At 51.2% G+C, this 26,465-nt stretch overlaps 1 protein-coding gene across 1 annotated transcript in view; it reads left to right on the top strand.

Moving 5' to 3' along the window:
- Window positions 1-1,347: 1,347 nt before the first annotated feature.
- The window catches only part of PITPNA (phosphatidylinositol transfer protein alpha), a 30,648-nt gene continuing 5,530 nt past the window's right edge, over window positions 1,348-26,465 (top strand). Inside the window, exons 1-10 of the mRNA XM_038759065.1 lie at window positions 1,348-1,533; window positions 6,806-6,836; window positions 14,410-14,555; window positions 15,602-15,693; window positions 17,884-17,891; window positions 18,649-18,726; window positions 19,238-19,321; window positions 22,055-22,132; window positions 22,313-22,423; window positions 23,864-23,986. Of these exons, the coding sequence (XP_038614993.1) occupies window positions 1,514-1,533; window positions 6,806-6,836; window positions 14,410-14,555; window positions 15,602-15,693; window positions 17,884-17,891; window positions 18,649-18,726; window positions 19,238-19,321; window positions 22,055-22,132; window positions 22,313-22,423; window positions 23,864-23,986 (771 nt within the window). The 5' untranslated portion in view covers window positions 1,348-1,513. The remainder of the gene's footprint in view (window positions 1,534-6,805; window positions 6,837-14,409; window positions 14,556-15,601; window positions 15,694-17,883; window positions 17,892-18,648; window positions 18,727-19,237; window positions 19,322-22,054; window positions 22,133-22,312; window positions 22,424-23,863; window positions 23,987-26,465) is intronic.

Here is a 26,465-nt window from a genome sequence, read left to right as displayed (position 1 = left end):
AATACGATTGAATGAATGAATGAATACGATTGAATGAATGAATGAAAGAATGAATACGATTGAATAGATGAATGAATGAATAAACACGGTTGATTGAATGAATAAATGAATGAATGAATATGATGAAATGAATGAATATGATGGAATGAATGAATGAATGAATAAGAATGAATAAATGAATGAATAAACACGGTTGATTGAATGAATAAATGAATGAATATGATGGAATGAATGAATGAATCATCATCATCATCAATCGTATTTATTGAGTGCTTACTATGTGCAGAGCACTGTACTAAGCGCTTGGGAAGTACAAATTGGCAACATATAGAGACAGTCCCTACCCAACAGGGGGCTCACAGTCTAAAAGGGGGGAGACAGAGAACAAAACCAAACATACTAACAAAATAAAATAAATAGAATAGATATGTACAAGTAAAATAAATAAATAAATGAATGAATACGAATGAATAAATGAATGTATAAACACGGTTGATTGAATGAATGAATGAATACGATTGAATGAATGAATACAAATGAATGAATACAGATGAATGAATGAATGAATGAATGAATACGATTGAATGAATGAATACAAATGAATGAATGAATGAACACGGATGGAAGAATGAATGAATGAATACGATTGAATGAATGAATACAAATGAATGAATGAATGAACACGGATGGATGAATGAATGAATGAATACGATTGAATGAATGAATGAATACAATTGAATGAATATGAATGAATGAATGAACACGATTGATTGAATGAATGAATGACTGGATGAATGAATGAATGAATACGATTGAATTAATACGAATGAATGAATGAACAGGATTGATTGAATGAATGAATGATTGGATGAATGACTGAATGATTACGATTGAATGAATGAATAAACACGATTGAATGAATGAATGATTGAATGAATGAGTGAATGAATGATTGAATGAATGAAATACGATTGAATGAATGAATGAATCCCGCCCACTCCGAGTGACGCGCGGCCCGGCTTCACCGCCAGTACGCGGCACCAACACGTGACATCCTCTTAGCCAATCACAGCGCAGGCCCCGGAGGGGCCCCCCCCGTCTCCAGGGAGGAGACGGGCCGCGAGCCCACGTGACCCTCCCTCCCCGCCTCACCCAATAGCCGTCCCTGCCGGCTTCCGCCCTTTTAAGGGCAGGGTGGGGGAGGCGGGAGACGACCTGGCGGTGACGTCATCACGCTTTATTGCGCGTGACGCGCTGGTTGCCGCAGAGACGGCCCGCCCCCCGCGCGGTGCTGCGGAACCAGGAGGTCCGGGCGGCGGCGGCGGCGGCGGCCGCCTCACGGAGACGGGAGCGGACCGGACCGGACCGGACCGGACCGGACCCCACCCCACGGAGAGAAGCCGCCGGGGGCCGGGGTTGCGGGCGGGAGACACACACACACACACACACACACACACACACAGAGGTGCTGCACCCCCAACTCACCGAGCCACCGACGGACGGACGGACGGACATGGTGCTGGTCAAAGAGTAGTGAGTGTCCGCGCCAACGGGAGATGGCGGGGCCGGCGGGCCGGGCCGGGCCGGGGGGGGCCCTGAGGGGAAGGGGCTCGGGCCCTGGGGGTCAGGGGCCGGCAAGGCCTGCCAGTCAGCCCCTGTCAATCAATCAATCAATCAATCGTATCTATTGAGCGCTTACTGTGTGTTCAAGACACTGGACTAAGCGCTTGGGAAGTCCAAGTTGGCAACATCTAGAGACGGTCCCTACCCAACAGTGGGCTCACAGTCTAGAAGGGGGAGACGGACAACAAAACCAAACATACTAACAAAATCAATCAATCGTATTTATTGAGCGCTTACTATGTGCAGAGCACTGCACTAAGCGCTTGGGAAGTCCAAGCTGGCAACATCTAGAGACGGTCCCTACCCAACAGTGGGCTCACAGTCTAGAAGGGGGAGACGGACAACAAAACCAAACCTACTAACAAAATCAATCAATCGTATTTATTGAGCGCTTACTATGTGCAGAGCACTGCACTAAGCGCTTGGGAAGTCCAAGCTGGCAACATCTAGAGACGGTCCCTACCCAACAGTGGGCTCACAGTCTAGAAGGGGGAGACAGACAACAAAACCAAACATACTAACAAAATCAATCAATCAGTCGTATTTATTGAGCACTCACTGTGTGCAGAGCGCTGCACTAAGCGCTTGGGAAGTCCAAGCTGGCAACATATAAAGATAGCCCCTACCCAACAGTGAGCTCACAGTCTAGAAGGGGGAGACAGAGAACAAAACCAAACATACTAACAAAATCAATCAATCATATTTATTGAGCGCTCACTGTGTGCAGAGCACTGCACTAAGCGCTTGGGAAGTCCAAGCTGGCAACATCTAGAGATAGTCCCTACCCAACAGTGGGCTCACAGTCTAGACGGGGGAGACAGAGAACAAAACCAAACATACTAACAAAATCAATCAATCATATTTATTGAGCACTCACTGTGTGCAGAGCACTGCACTAAGCGCTTGGGAAGTCCAAGCTGGCAACATATAGAGATGGTCCCTATCCAACAGTGGGCTCACTGTCTAGAAGGGGGAAACAGAGAACAAAACCAAACATACTAACAAAATCAGTCAATCAATCAATCGTATTTATTGAGCGCTTACTGTGTGCAGAGCACTGGACTAAGCGCTTGGGAAGTACAAGTTGGCAACATATAGAGACGGTCCCTACCCAACAGTGGGTTCACTGTCTAGAAGGGGGAGACAGAGAACAAAACCAAACATAGTAACAAAATAAAATAGATAGAATAGATAGGTACAAGTAAAATAAATAAATAAATAGAGTAATAAATACGTACGAACATATATACATATATACAGGTGCTGTGGGGAAGGGAAGGAGGTAAGATGGGATGGAGAGGGGGACGAGGGGGAGAGGAAGGAAGGGGTTCTGTCCTTCGGGGGGAGAGAAACGGGGGCTCCTAGGAAAGTGGGGGACACCCCCCCCGTCCCAGAGAATATTGATAATAATAATGGTGGCACTTAGTAAGCGCTTATTATGTTCAAAGCATTGGGGAGGTTACAAGGTGATCAGGTTGTCCCCCGGGGAGCTCACAGTCTTAATCCCCATTTTGCAGCCGAGGTCACTGAGGCCCAGTCAATCAATCAGTCGTATTTATTGAGCGCTTACTGTGTGCAGAGCACTGTACTAAGCGCTTGGGAAGTACAAGTTGGCAACACGGGGAGCTCACAGTCTTAATCCCCGTTTTGCAGCCGAGGTCACTGAGGCCCAGTCAATCAATCAGTCATATTTATTGAGCTCTTACTGTGTGCGGAGCACTGTACTAAGCGCTTGGGAAGTACAAGTTGGCAACACGGGGAGCTCACAGTCTTAATCCCCGTTTTACAGACGAGGTCACTGAGGCCCAATCAATCAATCAGTCGTATTTATTTATTTATTTTACTTGTACATATCTATTCTATTTATTTTATTTTGGTAGTATGTTTGGTTTTGTTCTCTGTCTCCCCCTTTTAGACTGTGAGCCCACTGTTGGGTAGGGACTGTCTCTAGATGTTGCCGATTTGTACTTCCCAAGCGCTTAGTACAGTGCTCTGCACATAGTAAGCACTCAATAAATACGATTGATGATGATGATTTATTGAGCACTTACTGTGTACAGAGCACTGTACTAAGCGCTTGGGAAGTACAAGTTGGCAACATATAGAGACGGTCCCCACCCGACAACTGGCTCACAGTCTAGAAGTGACCTAGCCCCAAGTCACCCAGCTGGCAATTGGCGGAGCCGGGATTTGAACCCATGACCTCCGACTCCAAGGCCCGGGCTCTTTCCACCGAGCCACAGGAGGAGGAAGGGTGGGAAATGGAGGTTGTGAAGGGCCCCGGGCCGAGGCTGTGGGCTTCTGGGGGGGGGTCATAGGTCAAGTTGGGCCTTCCCTTGTCCCGGTGATGTCGGGGCGATGAGCCGGGATGCTAGAAGGCCGGGACTAATGGGTCACCAGACCAGGAGTCAGGAAGAGGGGCTGGTTGGAATGAGCTTCACTTTCTAGTCCCGGGCCTGGGTCCCGGCCCACCCCCAGAGAGGACTGGCTGAGGAGAGCGGGTCTAGGGAGTGTCCGCCTCCCTGGAAGTGAATGTTTGGGGGTCAGGTTTGGCTCAGTGGCTTCAGAGGCGCAGCCAGGGGCCCCAGGAAATGAGCCAGGACTGTGGTTCTGTCAGCACGGGGAGTTGGGTTCGGTCAGGAGTGGGAGCCTTTTCAGTTTTGCCCTTCACTAGTGAAAAGCCTCGCCTCCCCTTCCCCACGAAGTTCCTGCCCTAGGAGCCGTTTTGGAGAGAAGCAGGACTTGGACTGGTAAGGGGGTCAGAGACCCGGGGGCTGGATATCATCCCAGGGTAAGGGCCGTTTCCCTCCTGGAGCGGAACTACATTGGGGCCACACCATCTTGGATTCTCGGTTTTCAGGCCCGATACATCCCAGTCCCTTGGCGATGCCTGCTTGCCTATTGCCGAAGTTGGGCCCCCGTTGGAGCCCAAAGTCTTCCAAAATAGCAAAGGATCGCAGACCTTCACTTGGTGATTTGGAGGAGAGGAGGGACTAGGAAATGCATTCTCATCGGTATGAGGATGGCGAGAGGGGAGAAGGGAGCAGCACTCTTTAACCCACGATACCCAGTTGACAGGGTTTCTACTTTTTGTCCCTGGTGGGACGCTTTTCTTGCTCTGAGCAAAGTGCTGCTGAAATCTGCAGTGAGCTGCAGTTCAAGAAGAGTGGCAGTATAAAGGGAAGAAACGAGGTGCATCCTTGAAGGGATCCAGATGTGTTTTAAGGAGGCCTGAGCTTTAACTCATGAGAGACTGTCCAGAAAAAGGCTCAGTGATGCAGCACCTAAACAGCTAAGGCTCATTCAGACATGTGCTGTGTGTATCTGAGGAGGAGGAGGAGGGGTTTGGGACACTTTGCTCTAACTGCAGTGTGAGTGCTGCAGCTCTCGGGAAGGGTAAGAGTGAAGGTCACCCCAAAGCGAGCACAGATTTGGGTCTCCAAACCTGGGGTTGGATCGGCTGCTCTATTGTTTTGGGGAATTACACCGTAAAGCCACTTTGTAAAGGGAGCTTAGTTTCTAAGGGCTCCTGGGACCAATTGATGGATTTGAATCTGTAACATAAGTGGCTCTTCAGTATCCTGTCAGAAAGTCGTCTACCTAAGCCCCTTTCTGAATGGGGGACTTGGCTCCCTCCCTGACTTTCAGAGTTGCCTCTCCCTCCCCCTCACCCCCAGCATGGGTAGAAATTTTCTAAAAATTTCTGGCCAGGATCCACTTGACTTCTGTCCATTCCTAAGCACAGTTTTTCCTGCCATTCTGGAAGGTAAAAGGCTCATTGTTTTCTAGGAAGTTTATTCTGATGGTGCAGGAATTCTGTCCTTTGAGGTGGGATTTTCCCTGAGCTGTCGGCTTTAATGAGAGGGGAACGTCAGAGCGGCGGCTACCAATAAACTGGATTATTTACAATCCTGGAGTCACTATTCTGGGAGAGGGGGTAGTCATTATCCAGCAGCAGTGAGCGCAAAGACTGTCCGGTGTGTTTAGTTTGGAGCTGTGTGTTTTTTTCAGGGTTGTGAGAGCTCTTTCCCCATCCTCAGGGAGACCTTAAAGAACTGGTGAATGGTATACCAAATATGTACAGTCTGAGAGAGAGAGAAGGAAAAAAGCAGGTTTTGTTGAACCAGTCAGTACCCTGGGAGGAAGCAAGACTTTATGACTTCTTTTAGTGCAGAGGATGCGGTCTTACTTAAGCCAACACACATAAGGTGAGGAAGAGCTTAGAAGTCATGTCAAGGCCTGGGATACACGGACCTTCCACCCACCCAAGGTGACACAACATGGAGCAGAAGTTTTTGACTCATCCCCCTTCATTGTGGATTCAGAGTGCTTGGGTGGGTCAGTTAGCTCTTGGATTTTTGAGAGTGAGTAACTTAAGAAGTGTGAATTATTCAGGCCTAAGCCCCCGAGGTTTTCTCTCCTCCTTCTCCCCACTCTCCGGCCACTTCCCCATCAGTGGTAACCGCCGATGGGAAGGCATTAGAAGGGAGAGAAGGAAAAACCAGTTGAGTTGCTTCATGGGATCTGTGGAAGGAGAGTGAAATAATGGGTGAGTCATGGGAGAACTTCCCTCATTGGGTCTGGGCTGAATTAGGGTTGGGACTTACGTCCGGGACCCCAGGTCATCAGATGGGCTTCCCTGAGGGCAGTGAGACTCTTGAAAAGTCCCCCACTCCACTCCTGCCCCAGTCATCATCATCAATCGTATTTTATTGAGCGCTTACTATGTGCAGAGCACTGTACTAAGCGCTTGGGAAGTACAAATTGGCAACATATAGAGACAGTCCCTTGGGGAGCCCTTCCTTAAGGCATCCCTGACTGGATCCCAAATGGCAGCACAGTAGCCTGTGGACTATTCCCCTTGGGGCCGGCATCCTGGAAGAGTTCAGAGCCGGCCAGGGTGAGGGCCAGCGTCTATGGGGAGAGAAGCGTCTTTGGGTGAGAATAGGGGCCAGGATTGGTATTTGGGCCGGACTGGCTTATGGTTTTCTTATCCCAATTCACCGCCGGCTCCTATGAGGGGGCGAGTGGGAGTGGAAAGAGTGGCCTGGGCCGGTTCAGGGCTGAAACGCTCAGGTCACCTGAGGTCTGCAGCGCTTTAATGCGTGAGCTCCGTCTCCTAGGAGGAGCCTGGTCCAGGTGAGGGACCGAAATTGATACCCTTATTCTCCCTCTCTTTCAGTCGAGTTATCCTGCCTGTGTCTGTGGAGGAGGTAAGTCCCTTTTTCTTCTCTTCTGTGATTTATTTGTGTGCTCGTGGGCCGGTCCACGGAGTCGGGAATGGGACGGCCCAGACGGGCACTCCTGCCTTTGTCATCCTGTTTTTCCTGCTGGTTGGAAAGTTGGACAAACCAGTTCTCTCTCTTCATTTCACTGGGGCGTGTTTTCGGGTGAATGGCGAGTGAAAATGAGATCGGCCTACACCCCAGGGCAGATCTCTCCTTCGAGGTCTCTGGAAGCCAAGAACCCTGAGGATTTACACTGAGGGCCCAGGGCATCCTTGGCTTGCCCCCGGGCTGTGCGGCTTCTGGGCTCCTTGAATCTGTGGAAGCTAACTCCTTCTCTCCCCCTTCCCTTCCTTGCCCCTTCCAGGGACTCTTCTTTCCCCCATCTGATCTCTTCTTCCCTAGAACGAATCCTTCAGTATTTGTGAAGTTCAGTGTGTGATTTCCCAAGACCCCGATAGCTCGGTAGGCAGAGCTGCCTCAGTGAAGGCTCTTCCCTTTTTCAGGGAACCATCCTTCTGGATAAAGTTGAAAGACTCTTACAGGAAAGATGTATTTAAGGCCCTAAATATAAGAGGTGGCACTGAGAAAACTACAGGGTAAAGATTCCTGGCTTCTCAGCACAGGGGTGAAGAATGTTGTTGGCACATCCTTATCCCCTGTGCTTTTATGGCTCCCCAGTCCCAGCAGTCTGACTTCCTTGTGTGTTACGCTCTGGCATGGGTGTTTCTTTGGAAATGCTGACTCAGTCGCCTCTCCCCTGGTCAAAGGGCAGTGAAGGAAACCTGGGGGGCTAGGACTTTCTCTCCCTACCCCACACCCCCAAAAAAAAGCCTCTCAGTTAGCTGCCTACCTGCTTGTCACTGTTCATCACTGCTGCCATTTCCCAGCTCCCTCTTCATCCCCAGTCCAAGGTTCCAGACACAGAGGAGTTACTGAGTTATTCATCGGGATGCTATTTGAGGTTGGCTGATGCATCTGTAGCATAAGGGGAAATGGGTCCTTATCTCTCTCCCCGCCCCTACCTCCCCACTTCCATCTTAAGTGTGAGTGGGGTCAGTGGGACAGGTCAGACTCCTAAGGGCCCTTATTTCAGCCTCATCCCTCTCTGAGATTTCTGAGCGATATCTGTCTTCGGTCGTTTTTGGTCTATAGCTGTCCTTCGGTCCTCATGTCCATTTTTTTTCCAAAGGTCTATTTTCAGGCCTGCCTGGCTCAGGACGCCAGTCTGAGAGTCTTACTCATTTTGGGCTCCGCTACGTGAGCTGGACTTGGAGAACGGCCCAGAGAGAACCACAAAGGTGGCCAAAGGGATGTAAGACTTATAAAGAAAGGCTAAAGTCGCCGGGACTATTGAGTCTGGGCAAGAGCAGTCTAAGGAGACAGGCTCTCAAGGATGAGGGTGGATGAGGTAAGGACAAGAGTGAGGAGCGGCAGCGTGTGGGATTTAGGGTACCCATAAAGCAGTCCCGACTGGGAGATCCATTAAACCCTTCAGTGGCCCGATCAAGGCAAGTTGTGGAATCCCCTCCTCTGACCCTCTGTAAAAAGAGGGTAGAGTCTTCTTGGGAAGAGCTAAGCGTGTTCCTTCCCGAAGACAAGGGAGATGAACTAGGTTGGAATTCTGACTTCCAGGCTGATAAGGCCTGGGAAGGTTTGGGGATGCTCGGGTGCCCTGGGTCTGGGCTGACAGATGCCGGCTCTGTGGGGCCCTGGGTGCCGGTCTAACCTTGAGGCTGAAAATAACCAGTGACGAGCTTCCAAGTGTGAGAGCCCCATTCTTGGCCAAAGAGGTGGCAGTGGAGGCGGGCTACGACCGCAGCCTCGTCCCCGCTGCCAGCCTGGATGCTGAAAGTGAGCACTTTCAAGAGAGTTTCAGAAGGGCCAAGGTTTCTGGGGTGGCAGGCGTGACATTGGCCCAGTTCCCTTGGGAGAGGGCTTCCGTCAGACAGAAAGCATGGGCCAGGGGAGATCTAGTCCTTCCAGGAAGAAATTGGAAGAGGCAGCAAGGCCAGAGTCTCCCTGTGGGACCTGGGTTGTGGGTAGGTTTGAGGCCACAGTCTTCCTTGTGACTGCTTGGTTCTGGTTGGCTCTGAGTTTTCCTGGGAGCAGGAGTGGCTGTTCCCTTGTGGGTCCATGGGGATTGAGGAATAGAAAGCAAATGAGGTTGAAACTCACGCGTGTAAAATCATTTTTAGAATGGGGTGTACTGATCTAGCCAGGGGTTGCGGTGGGAGTGGTAGGGGAAGGGAGGAGGAGGAGGACCTGTAGGTTGGGCTAGTGCAGAGGACTCCCGCTCACCAACTCCTGATCACCACGTTTCTCCCCTCCTGCCCACATACACACATACACATAGCCTCTAGAGAGTCTGAAAGTTGCCAGTAGGGACCAAGAAAGCCTTTACCTCCTCCCATTCACTCATTCCTTCATTCACTTGTATTTATTAAGCACTTATTCTGCAGAGCACTGTACTAACTGTTTGGGAAAGTACAGAACAACAGTAAACAGTGACATTCCCAGTCCGCAGCGAGCTCACAGTCTAAAGGAGGGGAGACAGACATCAATACAAACATAAAATTGCAGATATGTGCATAAGTGGTGTGGGGCTGGGATGGGGGGAAGAGCAAAGGGAGCAACTCAGGGTGATGCAGAAGGGAGTGGGAGATGAGGAAAAGACCTTTCCTCGTCCTAGGATTAGGCACCCCAACGCGATGAATCCACGAGAGCAGCCTGGCGGGGGTGGAGAGCCACTTCCTGGGTTAGCTCCAGCAGATAAGGCTATAATTTTGTGTCTGTCTCCCTCTCTAGACTGTACTCTCCATGAGAGCAAGGATCATGTTTACCAACTTTATTTTACCGTGTCTCCCAGGTGCTTAGTACAGTGCTATGTGCACACGGCACTGAAAAAAATCCTACTGATGGACTGACAGGCCAATTCAGCAGCTTTGCCGGGGGAGAGCAGCGGGATCTGACCTCTAGTTGCAGAGTGGGGAGGCCCCTGAGAAAGGCGTTTGAGCAGTGACGTGAAGCAGTGCAGAATCGGTGTGTCCACGTCTGAGGCCTCGTGCTGGCCCCCCGACAGGCGGTCCACAGCTTCTTGGGGGAGGGCCACTCCTCTCACCGCTGCACAAATCTCGTACTGTGAGAAGCACTCTTCCTTCGGGTTTGTAGTTTCTAAGGAGATGGCCGGGAAGCGAGGCAGCTCTTTCAGCTCGATGCTGACCGTGGGAGGCGAGGACCGGGGTCATCTCTCCCTCTGGCAGGGCCGGTGGTGAAGCAACCGTTTCACTTCTTGTTTCCTGAGATCTGGTGGGCCGCCTTGATTTGAGTGCTCAGGCCCACACTACCTCCGGGGCGTAACCCGGCAGTCGTGCTGCCTTTCTCCTGACGTGTGGAGTCTATCCGCACTACGGGGGGAGTGTGTAATAATTATTAATTACGAATAATAATGATTGTGGCATTTGGTAACTCTGTGTGCCCAGGGCTGGAGTATACGAGAAGCAACATGACATAGTGGATAGAGCACGGGCTGGGGAGTTAGAAGGTCGTGGGTGCTAATCCCAGCTCCACCACTTGCCTGCTCGGTGACCTTGGGCAAGTCACTTCACTTCTCTGGGTCTCGGTTACCTCATCTGTAAAATGGGGATTGAAACTGTGAGTGCCTCTATATGTTGCCAACTTGTACTTCCCAAGCGTTTAGTACGGTGCTCTGCACACAGTAAGCGCTCAATAAATACGATTGATTGATGAGGGTCAGGGACTTTGTCCAGCCTCATTTGCTTGTATCCACCACAGTGCTTAGTACGGTGCGTGGCATTTAGTAAGCACTTAACAAATACCACAATTATTATTATTATTAGATACAAGATAATCAGGGTATTCAGCCGCAGGGTGGGGGATGCTGTTTCTGAACTGATCGTTGGGGTGAGGAGACCAATCTTGAGGGCAAGGATGGTAGCCCATCCCAGGCTTCAAGGGCCTTCCGGATCCAACCCATTCCGATGCTAGTGCGGTCAGATTCGGGGAGGCGGCACCTCTCCCAGCCTGACGTCGTCCGGCGCCTCTCGGCCTCTCTGCCGGGAAAAGGGAGGGCGGGTGACCAGAGTGGGGAAAGCAGGTCTGTGGGTCACGGTCCCCTGAGGTGATGGGGACCTTCTGGGGGCTGCAGGCTCCTGGGTCGGGCCACATTTCCCAAGCCTCCGTCTCTCGCCTCCTTGGGATTAAAGCATCAGAATGGCAGGGGAGATTAAAAGGCGAAGATGCCAGTCCAAGAGACTGATCCTCTTAAAGCCTGAACTTTGGACCACCGAAGGGAACCGAATGAATGAAATACTGTTACCAAAGGAGATTAGTCTGTGCTTAGGTAGCCCTGTTTGCGAGTGACAGCTTGGAGTGCCCCAGCTCGTCCTCCGGCCCCTTCCCCAGCTCACAGACACCGCTTGCGCTTCACTTGGTTCTTCTCCAAAACCCAATGGGCCTCTGTCCCTGGAGCCCCAGCCTGATCCATCGTGTCTGGAGGAGGGCACCGGAGTAAACCTGGCACACTGAGCCCGAGTGGATGGGTCTAGCTGGGCTTTAAAGCCCGGCTCCGGCACCGGGCGGCTTTGGGACGGGCTCGATTGCTGGTCTGACTGGGCCCCGTGATACCAACTGGGCCTTTCTTCTCGGCTGTTTCACAGTCTCCCCTCCAGAAGATCAGCTCTCCCAGAGAGAGGCCTGGAGACTAGGTTAGGGGCAGGAGACTTTGGAAAGCTTGACAAAGTCAGTCCATCAGTCATTCATCCGTTCCGTCGTCTCTACTGAGCGCTTACTGTATGCAGAGCACTGTACTAAGCGTTTGTGAGAGGACAATATCATCATCATCAATCGTATTTATTGAGCGCTTACTATGTGCAGAGCACTGTACTAAACGCTTGGGAAGTACAAATTGGCAACATCTAGAGACAGTCCCTACCCAACAGTGGGCTCACAGTCTAAAAGGGGGAGACAGAGAAAAAAACCAAACATACTAATAAAATAAAATAAATAGAATAGATATGTACAAGTAAAATTAAATAAATAGAGTAATAATTATGTACAAACATATATACAGATATACGGGTGCTGTGGGGAAGGGAAGGAGGTAAGATGTGTCTGCAATATAACAGACACATTCCCTGCCTGCAACGAGCTTACAGTCTGGGGACGACGACAGACATTAATATAAATAAATAAATTACAGATATACCAAAGTCTAGTTTAGCAGCGTGTGTTAGTGAGATCTGCTGTAACCCAGGCTCTTCCTGACTGTGTTCACAGTAGTCATTTGGCAGGTCTCACACCACCACCGGTCTTTCTGACCGGCCCCTCCCTCTCTCCTGCGAGTTCACTGAATCCGGTGATATTGTCCTCCCGAAACCCCAAAGGCTGTAGCAATTACCGGGGGATGAACTCCTCTCTCTGGTCTTGCAGAACAGCTGACCAGCCCCCATCCCCTGGGCCCTAGGCTCAGAAGAAAAAGAATCTCTGGACCCTGATCCTCGGGGAGGGGCTGGGAGGAACCTGGTGAGTTTTCTTTCGGTTTCACGTGCCCCCTCTAGGCCGAGGCCTTGTGGAAGCCGGTTTCATTCTTGTCACTTTCCTTCCCGTAGTCCGGGTGGAGCAGGGAGCCAGGACCGGGTGCCACCCCCGGTCCGACCTAGCTTCTGAGCGGAAGCGTGAGGACTGTTTGTTGTGCCTGCACGATTGTCCCTAAGGATGCTGGCACTCAGAATCTCTGTGGGTCCCCCATGCCTTCTAGGAAAGTGATAGACTGTGAGCCCACTGTTGGGTAGGGACTGTCTCTATACGTTACCAACTTGTACTTCCCAAGCGCTTAGTACAGTGCTCTGCACACAGTAAGCGCTCAATAAATACGATTGATGATGATGATGATGATGATACCGGCTGCTTGGGCACAGTGGCTCCCAGTGTGCACACGCACAAACATACACACACCCCGTTCTCCCCTGGCCGAGGGGGTGATGTGGGCGGTGTCTCTGCAACCCGACCAGATTCCCGCTCATTTCTGGGGCCGCGTCAGCTTCCAAAGGGACACAGGTGACTTCAGCCCCAACCCGGAGGTGGAGAGGGGCTGTAAATATCTGGAGGACGGAGCCGCCCCCATTAATAAGGAGCAACAACTTGGGATCTGTTTAAATCCATGGGACTGGGACCTGCCGACCGCCAAATCGGTTTAGGGGGCTTCACTTCGGGGTGGAGTGAGCATAAGGCAGCTGCCTATCTTTAACTCCAGTTCTCAGTGTGCTGAGCATCGGACCGGAGCTCGGTAAGATCGCTGCCTGCACTGTACCCCTCACACAAAACCAGCTAACCCGCGGAAATAATTCAGGCAAGGAAGCCCGTCGACGCTGAACTCTCCTGAATCGTAAATAGTTGCTTCAGTCCCCAGTCATTCCCCAAACTGGGGTCTGTCAGGTAGGGTGGACCTAGAGAAACAGCACGGCCCAGGGAGTCAGACGACTTGGGTTCTGATATCGGCTCTGCCACTCTTCTGTTGCGTGACCTTGGGCAAATGACTGCACTTCTATATGTCTCAGTTCCCTCATCTGTTAAATGGGGATTAAATCCTCCTCCCACCCATTTAGACTGTGCACCCCATGTGGGACAGGGACTGTGTCCAATCCGATTATCGTGTTCTACCCCAGTGCTAGGTACAGCGCCTGGCACATAGCAAGTTTTTAACTAGTACTTTTTGTAAATAAGGGGGGGTTCTTCAGTCACGTTTCAGTGTGGGCTTTATTAAGCACCCATGTCGTAAGCACTGGGGTCAATACGTAATTGTAATTATTATTATTATCATTATGGAATTTATTTACAGTGCTAAGCACTGTACCAAGCGCTGGAGTAGGGAAAATACAATCTGGTTGGATTCACAGTCCAAGTAGAAGGGAGTAGGATTGATTCTCCATCTCACAGATGAAACTGAGGCACCAAAAAGTGAAGTGACTTTCCCAAGATCACACAATAGGCAAGTGGCAGAGCCGGGATTAGAACTCAGGTGCTCAGACGCCCAGGCTCTTTCCACTAGGCCACGCTGCTTCTCTCCTCTGTTCATCAGATACCCTCTTTTCCCACACAGAGATCATAGTCTAAGAGTAGGTATCTCCTCTTCATTTTCCGGCTGAGGAAACTGAGACACAGAGATTTGCCCAGGGTTATTCAGCAGTCCAGGGGCAGAGTTGGGACCAGAACCCTGGTCTTCTAGATTCACACTCTGCCCACCAGGCCATCTTGCCCCATTTCTCTTTTTTTGTTTGTGATTCATGATGAAATTACATCTGGCATCTTTCTTCTCCCTCCATGCTCCTTTTCCACCTTGCCTTTGTCCCAATTCCACTTTCCCCCTGCCTCGTTGACCTCTCCGATGACCTGGAGTGACCTGTTTTCCCCTCCAGCGTGACGGACTGGGTAGGCTCGGTTTCACTACGCGGATGCTCCGCTCGCAACGCGGAGCCAGGCGTGGGAGAGCCTCCGGGAGTCGCGCTTCCCAGAACCGACCCGTGTCTCTTTACTCCCTCAGTATCAAGTGGGACAACTATATTCGGTGGCGGAGGCCAGTAAAAACGAGACCGGCGGCGGAGAGGGTGTCGAGGTGCTGGTCAACGAGCCCTATGAGAAGGATGGAGAGAAAGGCCAGTACACACACAAGATCTACCACTTACAGAGGTTTGTGGGAATTGCCCCCTGGCCCAGGCGAGGCTGGCAGGGGCAAGCTTGGTCTAGTCTGTTGGATGAGGGGACCTTTCAGGGCCTGGTGGAGAGCGGGAAGTAATCAGTCCCCTACCCCCTTGTCCTCCCCTGAAGATAAATCTGGGGTGTTCTTGTGGGTGTGTGTGTGTGCATGTTTGTGCAAGAATTAGGGAAGTTAAAGCAGATTTGTAGCCAGGGCCAGACTCAGACCTGCTAACCTAGCCTCTGGGTGAGGCTCGCCAGCTGTGGGACCTGAGGGCTTGAGTGAGTGGATCGGGGGCTTGGCATCACAGTCGACCTTTAGATTGGTCACAGGCTTAAAGTCTATCCAGGAGTGGCTTTGTCCCAGAAAGTAGGGGGGTTGGGAAGAATTGGGCGCCTAGGAGCCCATCATGTCCACCAGGTCGTCAGAACACGGAATGAAGTTGAGATGTGGTGTGGCAGGGCAGGGGTTGAGATTCAGTCAGAACCCCCCTTTTCTCAGTGCTGTTTTTTAACTTTGTTCTACACCAGGAGCCCCCTTCCCAGGGAACCGGCCCACTGTCCAGGGTGCGGCTAGTCAAGCGACAGCGGGAGGGCAGCCCTCTCCTTTTTTGTTTGTTTTGGTATTTAAGTGCTTACTATGTGCCATAAACGCCGAAGTAGATACAAGCTAATCCAACCTGATTAGGTCAACCGCAGTCCACGTCCCATATGGGGCTCACGCTCTTAATCCCCATTTTAAAGACGTGAAGTGAAATTACTCGCCCAAGGTCACATAGCAGACAAGTGGTGCAGCTGGGATTAGAACCTAGGTCCTTCTGACTCCCAGTCCCGGGCTCTATCCTCTGGGCCACGCTGCTTCTCTCTGCTGGGGAGAGATGTCAGGAGCTAGATGCCAGGGTCAGCCAAGCAGACAGTTACAGGGACTGCTTTAAGGTGATTCATTTGCCGCATGCCTCAGTGACCCAAGGAATGGGGGATGTGGCCGGATGATGCCGGATGGCCTAGCAATCGTCGCGTTATTCCTCTCCCCGCTGCAGCAAAGTGCCGACGTTTGTACGAATGCTGGCCCCGGAGGGAGCCCTGAATATCCATGAGAAAGCGTGGAACGCCTATCCTTATTGCCGGACCGGTGAGTTGTGCGGGGTGGAGGGAGTCAAGAGGGGCTGGAGAACGTAGGTAAGTGCTGGGAAATCTGTATCACACCATCTTGTCCCGGGCCAGGCTGGTGAGGGGACGGGTCGCCTTCCGGCCGGTGATGATTATCGGTGACCTTTAGGGTAGGCAGTGGTTGAGAGGGTGGAGAGATGGGGAGCTTCCAGAGGCTGTAGCATGGTCAGCACAAAGCCCGCCTGTTTAGGGGGGAATTTCCAGCTCCTGGAGTGAGTTAAAGGCATTTTTGTGTGGCTTGAAAAGCCACATTGAGGCCAGTGGGAATGCGGGAGAGTCGGTTTTTCCCCAGCCCCAGAGAGAGGACTGCAGGGTGGTGACAAATCCACTGAGCGACAGTTTCAAGTTGGTCAACGACAGGGAACAGGTTTTGTGTGAGCGTGTGCGCGCATGCGTGTGCATGCATCCAGGTGCATCTGAGGGAATAGGGGGAGAGCAAAGTGCTAGGCCTCGACGGGGAACTTCCAAAGAGCTGCCACCTGAGAGCGAGGACAGAGACCGATCTCCTCGGGAGGGCAGTTCCCCACCAGGGATCTTCGTCCTCCAGACCCTGGCCAAAACTTGGCCCCAGTGCGAGGAAGGGATCATTGCCCTCTGGCAACCTCAGGGTTCTTCAGGTCTCGGCTGGGCAGGTGATCGATGGTTCTTCCTCGGGGGAGGGTGTGGTCCTTGGTGGACTTTGGTCAGGTGGAGACTTGGAGGGGAACACCCAACGCTGGGTGGTTTCCAGAGTGACGGAAGATGCCGTCATTAGTCAGGGTATCCTCATTTCACCCCAAACAGCTGGTCCTTAGCTGTCAGACAGGCCTCGACATTTCAACTTCCCCTAACTGAAATGGGCCCAGGCTTTCTTGAAAGTGAGCAACGTGGCAGAGGGTACCTGGTCTCCGGCCAAAGGTGAGTTTCACCAAAGTGTCAGAGAGTGCTGCTCTGAGTAGGCCCTGGCAGAATCCTTGCCAATTTAGCAGGGAGCAGGCTGAGCCCAGAGAGGCGGCAGCAGTGGGCTTTCCAGGCTGGCTGGGGCACCACTGCCCTGGACTCACCTCCCCAGAGCAGGTACCCGGGCATCACCTCTTCAAGGTGATGGTATTTTTATGGTATTAAGTCCTTACTATGTTCCAGGCACTGAACTAAGCACTGGGGTGGATACAAGCTAGTCAGGTTGAACACAGTCTGTGTCTCAGGTGGGGCTCAAAGTCTTCATCCCCATCTTACAGGTGAGGTAACTGAGGCCCAGAGAAGTGAAGTGACATGCCCAAGGGCACATAGCAGACACATGCCGGAACCGGGATTAGAAGAATATAGATTGGGCACCAGGAGTGTCTTTGGGTGGGTCAGCAGGCTGCCGGGGATTGACCCTGGGCTCCGACACAGGCATCGCCTGTTCAAAGTCCCGTCCCCCACCTCCCCGTGAATTGCCTCTGGCTTAGTGCCCAGAAGAATAAACCAAAAATCAAAACAGTCTGAGGAGAGACCTGCTGGACGAGACTTTATTCTCCTAAGTTTCTAGAACCGTGATCGTTTCCCAGGAAACAAGGCCTCCAGCGAAGGCCCAGCGGGTCCGAGCGCACAAGGCGGCCCGGAGTCTTGCCGATGGGATGGCTACTCCCCCGGTGACACAAGAGCTCCAGTCATTACTTGCGGATGAATAATTAAACCGAGGCATCTCGTTACCCAGGGCAGGAGAGGGATGGAGGGTGAGGGGTCTGATTACAGGGAGCAAAAAGGGGTGCAGAGGGCAAGGGAACACGGGGACCTGTTCTGCTGAGCCCCGAACCCCTCCGCGCCCCACCCGCTGTCAGCGCTCGGGAGGAGCTCCTTATCTGCAAGGTGATGGAGGCAGGAGTATGTCAGCTGATGAGTCAACTCCATTTCCTTGGACAGCTGGAACGGATCCAGAGAGTAGAAGGCGGCAAGCACTGTAATTAAATGCAGTTTGTTCCTCTGAGCTTTTGCTTGGCTAGCTAAACTCAAGGGGCCGGAGGACCTGGTTATTTTTGCCCAGTGAGCTGGCCTGGTGGTATTGCTCTTGGGAAAGAGGAGGGGGCGGGGAAGGCCTCGCTGTCCGTGGCCCACAGGGGAGAATGTTTGTACACACTTTTCTATATTAATCTCTCCCCTCTCTCCTTTCCATGTCCCTGCCTCGGAGCAGTCATTACGGTAAGTATCCGTGAGGGATCTGAAGTGCGCGTGTGTCGTCCACAGCTGCTTGTGGGGCGTGGGGTATTCTGTTTACTTTCAATTGGGGAGCTGCAGAAGTGCGGCCTTAATCTCCCCGTGACCTCATCCGTAACGATTAATGTATTAATTGGCTGTGGCCTCTTTGCTTTAATCCACACTGGTATTTGGTTTGGCAAGCACCAGTTGTCCTGAAGGCGGGCAGGGCCGGGCAGAGCCAAGCCGGCTGATGGGGCAGCCAGGCGCTGTAAAATGTTGTAAAATGCAATGTTGTGCACTTTCCCCCGCCCCCACCTTTTGGCCCTTTCCTCCTTCTCCACCTCCACTTGTCCCCGGTGTCCAAGGGATCTCGCGGCTTTCCTGGGAGACCATAAGCGTCTTTTAGACACTGCCTTCCGTCCAGCTGAATACTTGGCAGTAGTCTAAGTGGTAGTAGTGGTGGTGGTAGTGAGGGAGGGCCGTGCCCTGGACTCAGCACTTGGGAAGTACAGAACCAAGAAGTGATTATGTTCCCTGCCCAAAAGGAGCTTACAGTGCATCTTCCCCAACAAAAGGCAACAGTGAGCCTGAGGTTCCTGGCTCAAAGAGTGGCCATGCAGTCACTCCATAACCCTGGCCAGGAATCCATGAATCGGTAACAAAACTGTATTGGTCTCCCAATCCCAACTCGGTGCCTGAAGACACTCTCTCTCTCTCTCTCTTTCTCTCTCTCTTGGTTTTTTTTCCCCCTTTCTGGTAGAACGAGTACATGAAAGATGACTTTCTGATTAAAATTGAAACTTGGCACAAACCAGGAGACCTTGGCACACAGGAGAACGTAAGCACCGCTCCCCAGAAGGCCCATGGCCTGCCCGCTGAGGGGAGGTGGGGTCCTGCTGCTCTGCCCCGAGGCTTCCCCGCTGCCCCAGGAACCAGGCTGTTTGAACTTCTCAAGAACATTGATCTTGAAGCCTTGAACATCCAACTAGTGGGGGTTAGGTGGTGTGGCTCTTTAAAGGCCCCCCTCCTTTTCCACATAACATTTTCCCACCCCGTGTTGGCTCTGGGTCTCTCCCTCGGATGTTGACTCTCAAGGTTTATTGAGCACCACTGTGTGCTCTGCCACTTTTCCTCATCCCCAAGGGTATGGAAAACTTCGTTCCTGTGGGTTCCGACGGGGAGACACAAGCCCTGCTTTTGTGCATGATTCCTCGACCGTGGAGCAATTCCCTTTCCTGGCTCCCCTGAGGGAAATACGGGTTCTTGGCACTGTGGCGAAGACCTTCCCACCATCTCCATTCTGGGCGGGAAAGGACCGCATCTCAGAATGAATCTTCTCCGCCCTGCAGGTCCACAAGCTAGAGGCAGCTTCGTGGAAAGGCGTGGAAGTTGTTTATATAGACATAGCAGACCGGAACCAGGTGCTTGCCAAGGTAAGGAACAGTGCGCCGGCACCAAAATGGAACCAGTCAGTTTTGGGGAGACGGGGAGAGCCCCTGGGTGGGCATTACATGTTCTTTCTCTTTCGGTTCTACCTCCTGTCAAGATGAATTCAGGTGGAGGTGAAGACAGAGCAAAAAGAAGGATGTGTAAATGGGCTTATCTGCCACCTTTAAGGGGCTGTGCCCTCTTTGAATATATAAAAAGGCGGGGAGTTCAGGTGGTTCAAACTCCAAATTTTCTAGTGCCTGTTGGGCTGGTTGGGACCCCAAAATCTGGCCAGTGCAGAGCTCTACTTGAGTGTTTAAGGAGTCCCCGAGAAACTTAGCATGAGGAAGCCTCACTGGTCTGCAGGGCTTTGGCCTGGGGTCTCATCATCCCAGATCTGGTCGCAAACATCTGAAGCCCAGTAAAGGTTGACCCTTGGGTGGATGAGGGCACATGACTCTGACGCTTCCATTTTTATAAACTCCTGTCAGGCTCCGGGTTCATTCAGACAGCAGCGCGATGTTCTGAAGGGACTCTCGCCTACTGGCTCGATCCGACCGCGAGTCTCCCCTCTCCTTCCACCCCTGAGCCCACTTCTGCCCCAGGATTTGAGGCAACTGGAGAAATCTTCGCCTTGACCACTTGGCACTTGATGAGTTGATTCACTCACTCTGCAGGTCCAGCCAGTTGTGTAATGTGGAGGTGACCTCCTTGCCAAATGCTGCATAAAGGAAAACTCAGGAGTTGCAGTTCTTAGGCCACACCCATCTGACTCCATGCAACATGCCTAGAAACCATTCCTTCCAAAACCTGATCACTCTGTGCCTCAAATAGGCTCTCGTGGTTGGAAGACTCATCACTCAGTAGCGTTTCTATCAATCAATTAATGGTGTTTATTGAGCACTTGCTATGTGCAGAGCACTGTACTCAGTGCTTGGGGGAGTACACTATAACACAACTAGCAGACCCATTCCATGCCCATAATGAGCCAACAGTCTAGAGGGCGAGACAGACATTAATATGAATAAATAATTAGCATCTTTTAGGACCTGCTGTGAGCAGAGGACAGCATTAAGCTTGTGGCAGAGTACAAATGTTAGAAAACACAATCTTCGGCCTCAGAACTGTGCAGTCTGGTGGAGAAGCTAGAAAGTTCAGTACATTACAAATGTGAGGAATAGAATATGTAATCAGCAATCAGTGGTATTTATCAGGCACTTGCTACATGCAGAGACCTGTACTAAACACTTGGAAGAGTACAATATGACAGAGTTAGCAAATATGTTCCCTGCCCATAACGAGCTTACGGCTCTGTCCCTAAGTGTTAGGGGGGTTGTGAGTTGGAAGCGGAAGATTGGGGTGTAGAATGGAGATGTGAGAGATGGCTCAAAGACTACCTGGAGAAGGAGATGTGATTTCTCGTTGGTTCATTCAGTCGTATTTATTGAGCGCTTACTGTGTTCCAGAGCACTGTACTAAGTGCTTGGGAAGTACAAATCGGCAACATAATAGAGACGGTCCCTACCGAACAACGAGCTCACAGTCTAGAAGGGGGAGACAGGCAACAAAACAAAACAAGTAGACAGTTGTCAATACCATCAGAATAAATAGAATTATAGCTATATACTCATCATTGATAAAAAAAGGGCCCAGAGGAGGGGGAGAACTGTGGTCTGATGGCCATGAAGGGGGTTGAGTGGGGTGGCGGGGTGGGGGGGTGTCCCAGGCAGTGGGGTGGGGAGTGATGACAACGGGACTGTCTCTATATGTTGCCAATTTGTACTTCCCAAGCGCTTAGTACAGTGCTCTGCACATAGTAAGCGCTCAATAAATACGATTGATGATGACAACGCACAGTGTGGCCGTTCTAGCTAAAGTAAGGAGTGAAAAGTTATGGCCACTGAATGCATGTCAAGCAATTTGACTGTTGAGGATCCAAGAAGGGCGTGCTTTGCATTTGGAACCATTATGATCCATTAAATATACCGTTATAAATTCTGCAAAAAAAAATTACCCGTTGAGGAAATTGGTTTAACCAGTGGCCTTGCCTGATTCCCTTTCAGGTGTGAGGGAGAGGAGGATGGCAGGAGCCCCCCTCCAAAGGCCCCACCCAGACAGGGCTCCCCTCTGCCCTTCCCCAGTCACTCAATTTTTCCTAGACCGTTGAAGACCAAGTTATTGGCTATGGTACCTCAGGAGTCCAGCTCCCTCTCCTTCACACACTCCCACCCTCGGCTCTCCGGACCTTAGAGGAACTCACCCTTAGGCCACAGCTTACAGCTTATCAAAGACCAAGGAACCGCCCAGGGGCCTGCACCGATCAATCCGAATTTTCCACGGCAGCAACCCAGGCGGGGACACATCCGTTTTTCTTTCCTCTTTTTTCGTCCTAGATAGATGACAGAGCTCTTGGCTTGGACGATGGAAACATCGTGCTGCCTTGAGCAGTATGGCGATGAACATACATAGAAAAAGTATAAAACGGCCTTCAGATGAATAAATCAAGCCGCGCTCCTCCGGGGGAAAGCTAAATATTTACTCGCCAAGGAGACCCATTTCCTACGCGCTGAGCGGCATAGACGGAGTGGCCTAACTTAGGAAGGCCGTTAGAACCCTACCGCCTTAGTTTGGGGCTGGGGGGGACCTTTTCGTAGGAACATTGGGAGCTGGTTTTTCACCCTGCTGTGTGTTGCCAGGGTGATTGAGTCAATTCTTTTCTGCTTGCCCCCCTTCCCTAGGACTACAAGCAAGAAGAAGATCCAGCAAAATATAAGTCAATCAAGACAGGACGGGGACCGTTGGGCCCCAATTGGAAGGTGCGACCGACTCTCCTGGCTGGGAGGTCGAGCAGGGTGGGCGGTCGGGGGCCGGCTGGGTTGATACGGACAGGAGAGCCGCCCGGGGCGAGGGATGGGACCCTGCGGCGGAGGGGCGGTTCAGTGGGATGGGGAATCCCACACCCCACCCCAAGCTGGGCTCTGTGTGCGTTTCCGCAGAAGGAGCTGCCGAATCAGAAAGACTGCCCATACATGTGCGCCTACAAGCTGGTAACCGTCAAGTTCAAGTGGTGGGGGCTGCAGAACAAAGTGGAGAACTTTATTCAGAAGGTGAGCCATGGCCAGGGAAGCGGATGTGGAGGGCGCAGGCAACGGTCCTTTGAAAAGCTCAGAGGGCAACTCTTTTTGGGCTCGGCTAACTGGCCGATTTGGCCTCCAGCCTCGTGGAGGAGTTCCTAGCTTGGCCCTGCACCGGGCCCCGGGACTGACCTCGTCTGAGGCAAGACAAGTTGTTCGCTGAGTTCTGGGCGATTTCCATAGCAACCCTCCTCTGCCGGTCCCTCTCTCCCTTGACTGTTTACCATCCCCTGTGTCTCCCACTAGACTGTAAGCTCACTGAGAGCAGTGAACATGACTACCAACTCTGTTGTATTGTACCCTCCCAAGTGCTTAGTATGGTGCTCCGCACATAGGAAGCGCTCAGTAAATACCATTGATTGATTGATCCAAGCATCCGTAGCTCCTGTCCAGGTATCCACTCCATGTGCAGGGTGGAAAGAGGACTCCAACAATTGCACACCTCAAATCACTGCCTCAGATTGCTCTCCGGAGCACATCTCCATTTAAACTGTAAACTCCTTGAGGGCAGGGATCGTGTCTACCAACTTTAACTCATCAAGGCTCTTAGTTCAGTGCTCTGCACACAGTAAGCACTCAATACATACCAGTGACTGATGGATTGATAGACTAGCCCCGCCTCTTGGAGCATTGGGAATCTCTGAACATTGTCAGTCTGGTGTAACTCCGACACGGTCAGAGGCTAATGGCTAAAATCAGCTGGATATTTCCAGCTGACCCCCCCCCCCTCCCGAACAGCTTCCCGAGCTTGGTTTCCCAACCCCTCTTCATCCCACACCGGCCTTCAACAGAGAGCCTCACCCCAACCATGGGGTGACCCCACCAGCTCCACTCTTTGTGCCAGTGAGCCACCAATAATAATAATAATAATAATAATAATAATAATAATAATAATAATAATAATGTACTTTAGCATTTACTATGGGTCAAGCACTCTTCTAAGCGCTGGGGTAGATACAAGTTAAGCAGGTTGAGCACAGTCCCTGGTCCACATGGGACTCTCACTCTTAATCCCCATTTTCAGATGAGGTAACTGAGGCCCAGAGAAGTGAAGTGACCTGTCCCAGGTCACACAGAAGACGTGCGGCGGAGCCAGGATTAGAACCCAGGACCTTCTGACTCCCGGCCTGGACTGTAGCCACTAAGCCATGCTGTTTCTCAAATGGGAACTCGCCCATCCCACAGGCCCCGGGGTGTAGGTGGAAAACGGAATGAGGGAGACAGTAAATAGGGCCACCTAGCCATTTATTGGCAACGAAATACCTAAAATTCAATCACTCCGGTGCCTCCTTCACCCCAGGCTCACTGCCCGAAGAGGAGGCTTTAGTTTGGGGGTCCCAGTTCTAAATATCCACCGTGGCGAATGGAAGCCTACCCCTGTTAGGTGTCTGACTTATTCCCTCCTCTCTGCAGCAAGAGAAGCGTCTGTTTACAAACTTCCACCGGCAGCTCTTCTGTTGGCTTGACAAGTGGGTGGACCTGACAATGGAAGATATCCGTAGAATGGAAGAGGAGACCAAGAAACAGCTGGATGAGGTAGGGTGGGGGAAGGGTGCTGGGAGGCGAGGGAGAGCAGTTTGTATCTTTACATCTCTAGAATTTGCCCCTTCCGCTCCAGCCAGACTGCCACCGTTCTGGCCCAAGAACTTGCCTTAGCCCATCTTGATTACCTTGTCAGCCTCCCTGCTGACCTCCCCTGCCTCCAGGCTCTCCCCTCTCCACCTCATCCTCCACTCTGTTGCCTGTATCATTTTTCAGAAAAATTGCTCTAGGCACAGCTCCCCACATCTCAAAATCTCTAATGGTTGCTCAGTCGTCTCCACATCAAACAGACCTTCCTGACCATTGGCTTTAAGGCAGTCAGTTGGCTCTCTCCCTCCTACCTATTCCCATGCCTCTCCCACTTCACTCCTCTAACACCAACCTCCTCAGTATGCCTCGATCTCATCTCTCTCACACCCTCCCCACTGCTCGGAACTCCCTCCCACTTCATATCCAACAGACTACCCCTCTCCCCATCTTCAAAGCCCTCCTAAGAAAATCGCATCTCATCCTGGAAGCCTTCCCTGATTAACCTTTCCTAGCCGGCCTCGTTCTCCCTCTCTTCTGCATCTCCTCAAGTCTGTATCCACTCAGCTCTTATGTAAATTCATTCAGTCGTATTTATTGAGTGCTTGCTGTGTGCAGAGCACTGTACTAAGTGCTTGGGAAGTACAAGTTGGCAACATATAGAGACGGTCCCTACCCAACAACAGGCTCACAGTCTAGAAGACTTTGTAAATGTATGTCTGTGTAAATAGCCTTCTACTTGGCTGCTACCCCTACCCGTAACTTATTTTAAATGTCTGTCTCCCTGTAAGCTCCACGAGGGATGGGATGGTACTCTGTTGCACTCCCGCAAGTGCTTAGCATGGTGGTCTTCATATATTAAGCACTCAATAAATACCACTGATTGTTGGATCATCCTGCAGCTCTGGCTGACTCCAAAGAATCATTTTTTAGGGCACAGCAGAACCTGCCTACCTTCTGGCCTAGTCCGAGGGGGCTTCCTGTAGGAGTTGTGCTTTTAGGAGCATTCTGCAGCTTGAGGTGCTTTTGGGATTTATGGAGGAAAATCAAGACCCAATCCTGATTAGAGCATAAAATCCTTGCTGGCGGGGAATGCATCACTTTGTGATTCTGTGTTTCCTAAGAGCCTCATTCAGCGCACCGCACTGCAGACGCTCAGTAAACACTACTACAAAATAGCGGAGGAGGCAGGCAAGCCCACGAAGATAAGCAAGAGATACACGTGAAAACATAAAAGATAAGAGAAGCATAACATATGGTAGAACCAAAACATAAGGAAAGGAGGGAGAGCCCAAGTGGTTTTCTTCATGAGTGCTAAAGTGTTTCAGCAGTTGTTGGAGTGCCTGGAGACAGGTAGGAGTTAATCTGGGAAGGCTTCCTGAAGGAGATAGGAAACATAACCAACGAGCATGCCCGTGCCGAAGTTATTGGCTTGGCTGTAGAAATGGGCACCTGGAGATCCTATTGAAACTGAAACTTGCCAGTAGAGTTCAGTTGGGTCCATTTGCATATGTCCATTTCGCTGAGGCTCTTCCCTCCCTGAGTATCTTTTTTTTTTTTAATTTTACTCAGTCAATGGTATTACCATTTTTATATTATTTAATATGTATGACTAGGCTACAGACTGTAAGCTCCTTGTGGGCAGGGGCCATGTCTACCAACTCTGTTGTATCGTACTCTCCCAATCGCTCAGTATAGTGCTCTGCACCCAGTAAGCGCTCAATCAGTACCATCGATTGAGTGTATCATCATCATCATCAATCGTATTTATTGAGCGCTTACTATGTGCAGAGCACTGTACTAAGCGCTTGGGAAGTACAAATTGGCAACATCTAGAGACAGTCCCTACCCAACAGTGGGCTCACAGTCTAAAAGGGGGAGACAGAGAACAAAACCAAACATACTAACAAAATAAATAGAAGAGATATGTACAAAATAAATAAATAAATAAATGAATAGAGTAAAAAATATGTACAAACATATATGGAAAGGAGGGATATATGGTATGATACCATATATCATATATGGAATGATACGGGGTGTTTGGATCAGGCGCAACCCCGGTCTCATGCGGGGCTCAGAATCCCAAATTGAGGGCAGCAGGAGAACGGATCTCTCCCTATTCCCCCTCTCTCTTTGCTGTGGAGCTTGTCGATCTCATGCGCCCCAAAGTCGGGGAGGAAAAGGCTCAGCTTTCCTGGTCTTCCTGACCTGGGGGATGGAATGTGCAGGAACCTGGACCGCTGAAAGTCACGGTTAGCACTGGCCTCCTCGCCCAGTCCCGGCCTTTTAGAAACACTCCGTCTCGGGCGGGATGACCCTCTGGCAACAGAGCAGATCCAGCAAAACAGGCATCCCACGCTAGCAAACATCGATCGGTTTTCGGAAGCTTAAAAAGAACGCTGAAAGCCGAAACAAAACCCGAAGCGGACCTTCCAGTGTTTGC

The sequence above is a fragment of the Tachyglossus aculeatus genome, chromosome 17, assembly GCF_015852505.1.
Source record: "Tachyglossus aculeatus isolate mTacAcu1 chromosome 17, mTacAcu1.pri, whole genome shotgun sequence".
NCBI lineage: Eukaryota > Metazoa > Chordata > Mammalia > Monotremata > Tachyglossidae > Tachyglossus > Tachyglossus aculeatus.
The sequence above is the reverse complement of the archived record's forward strand: the minus strand, read 5'-3'. Positions and strand labels throughout refer to the sequence as shown.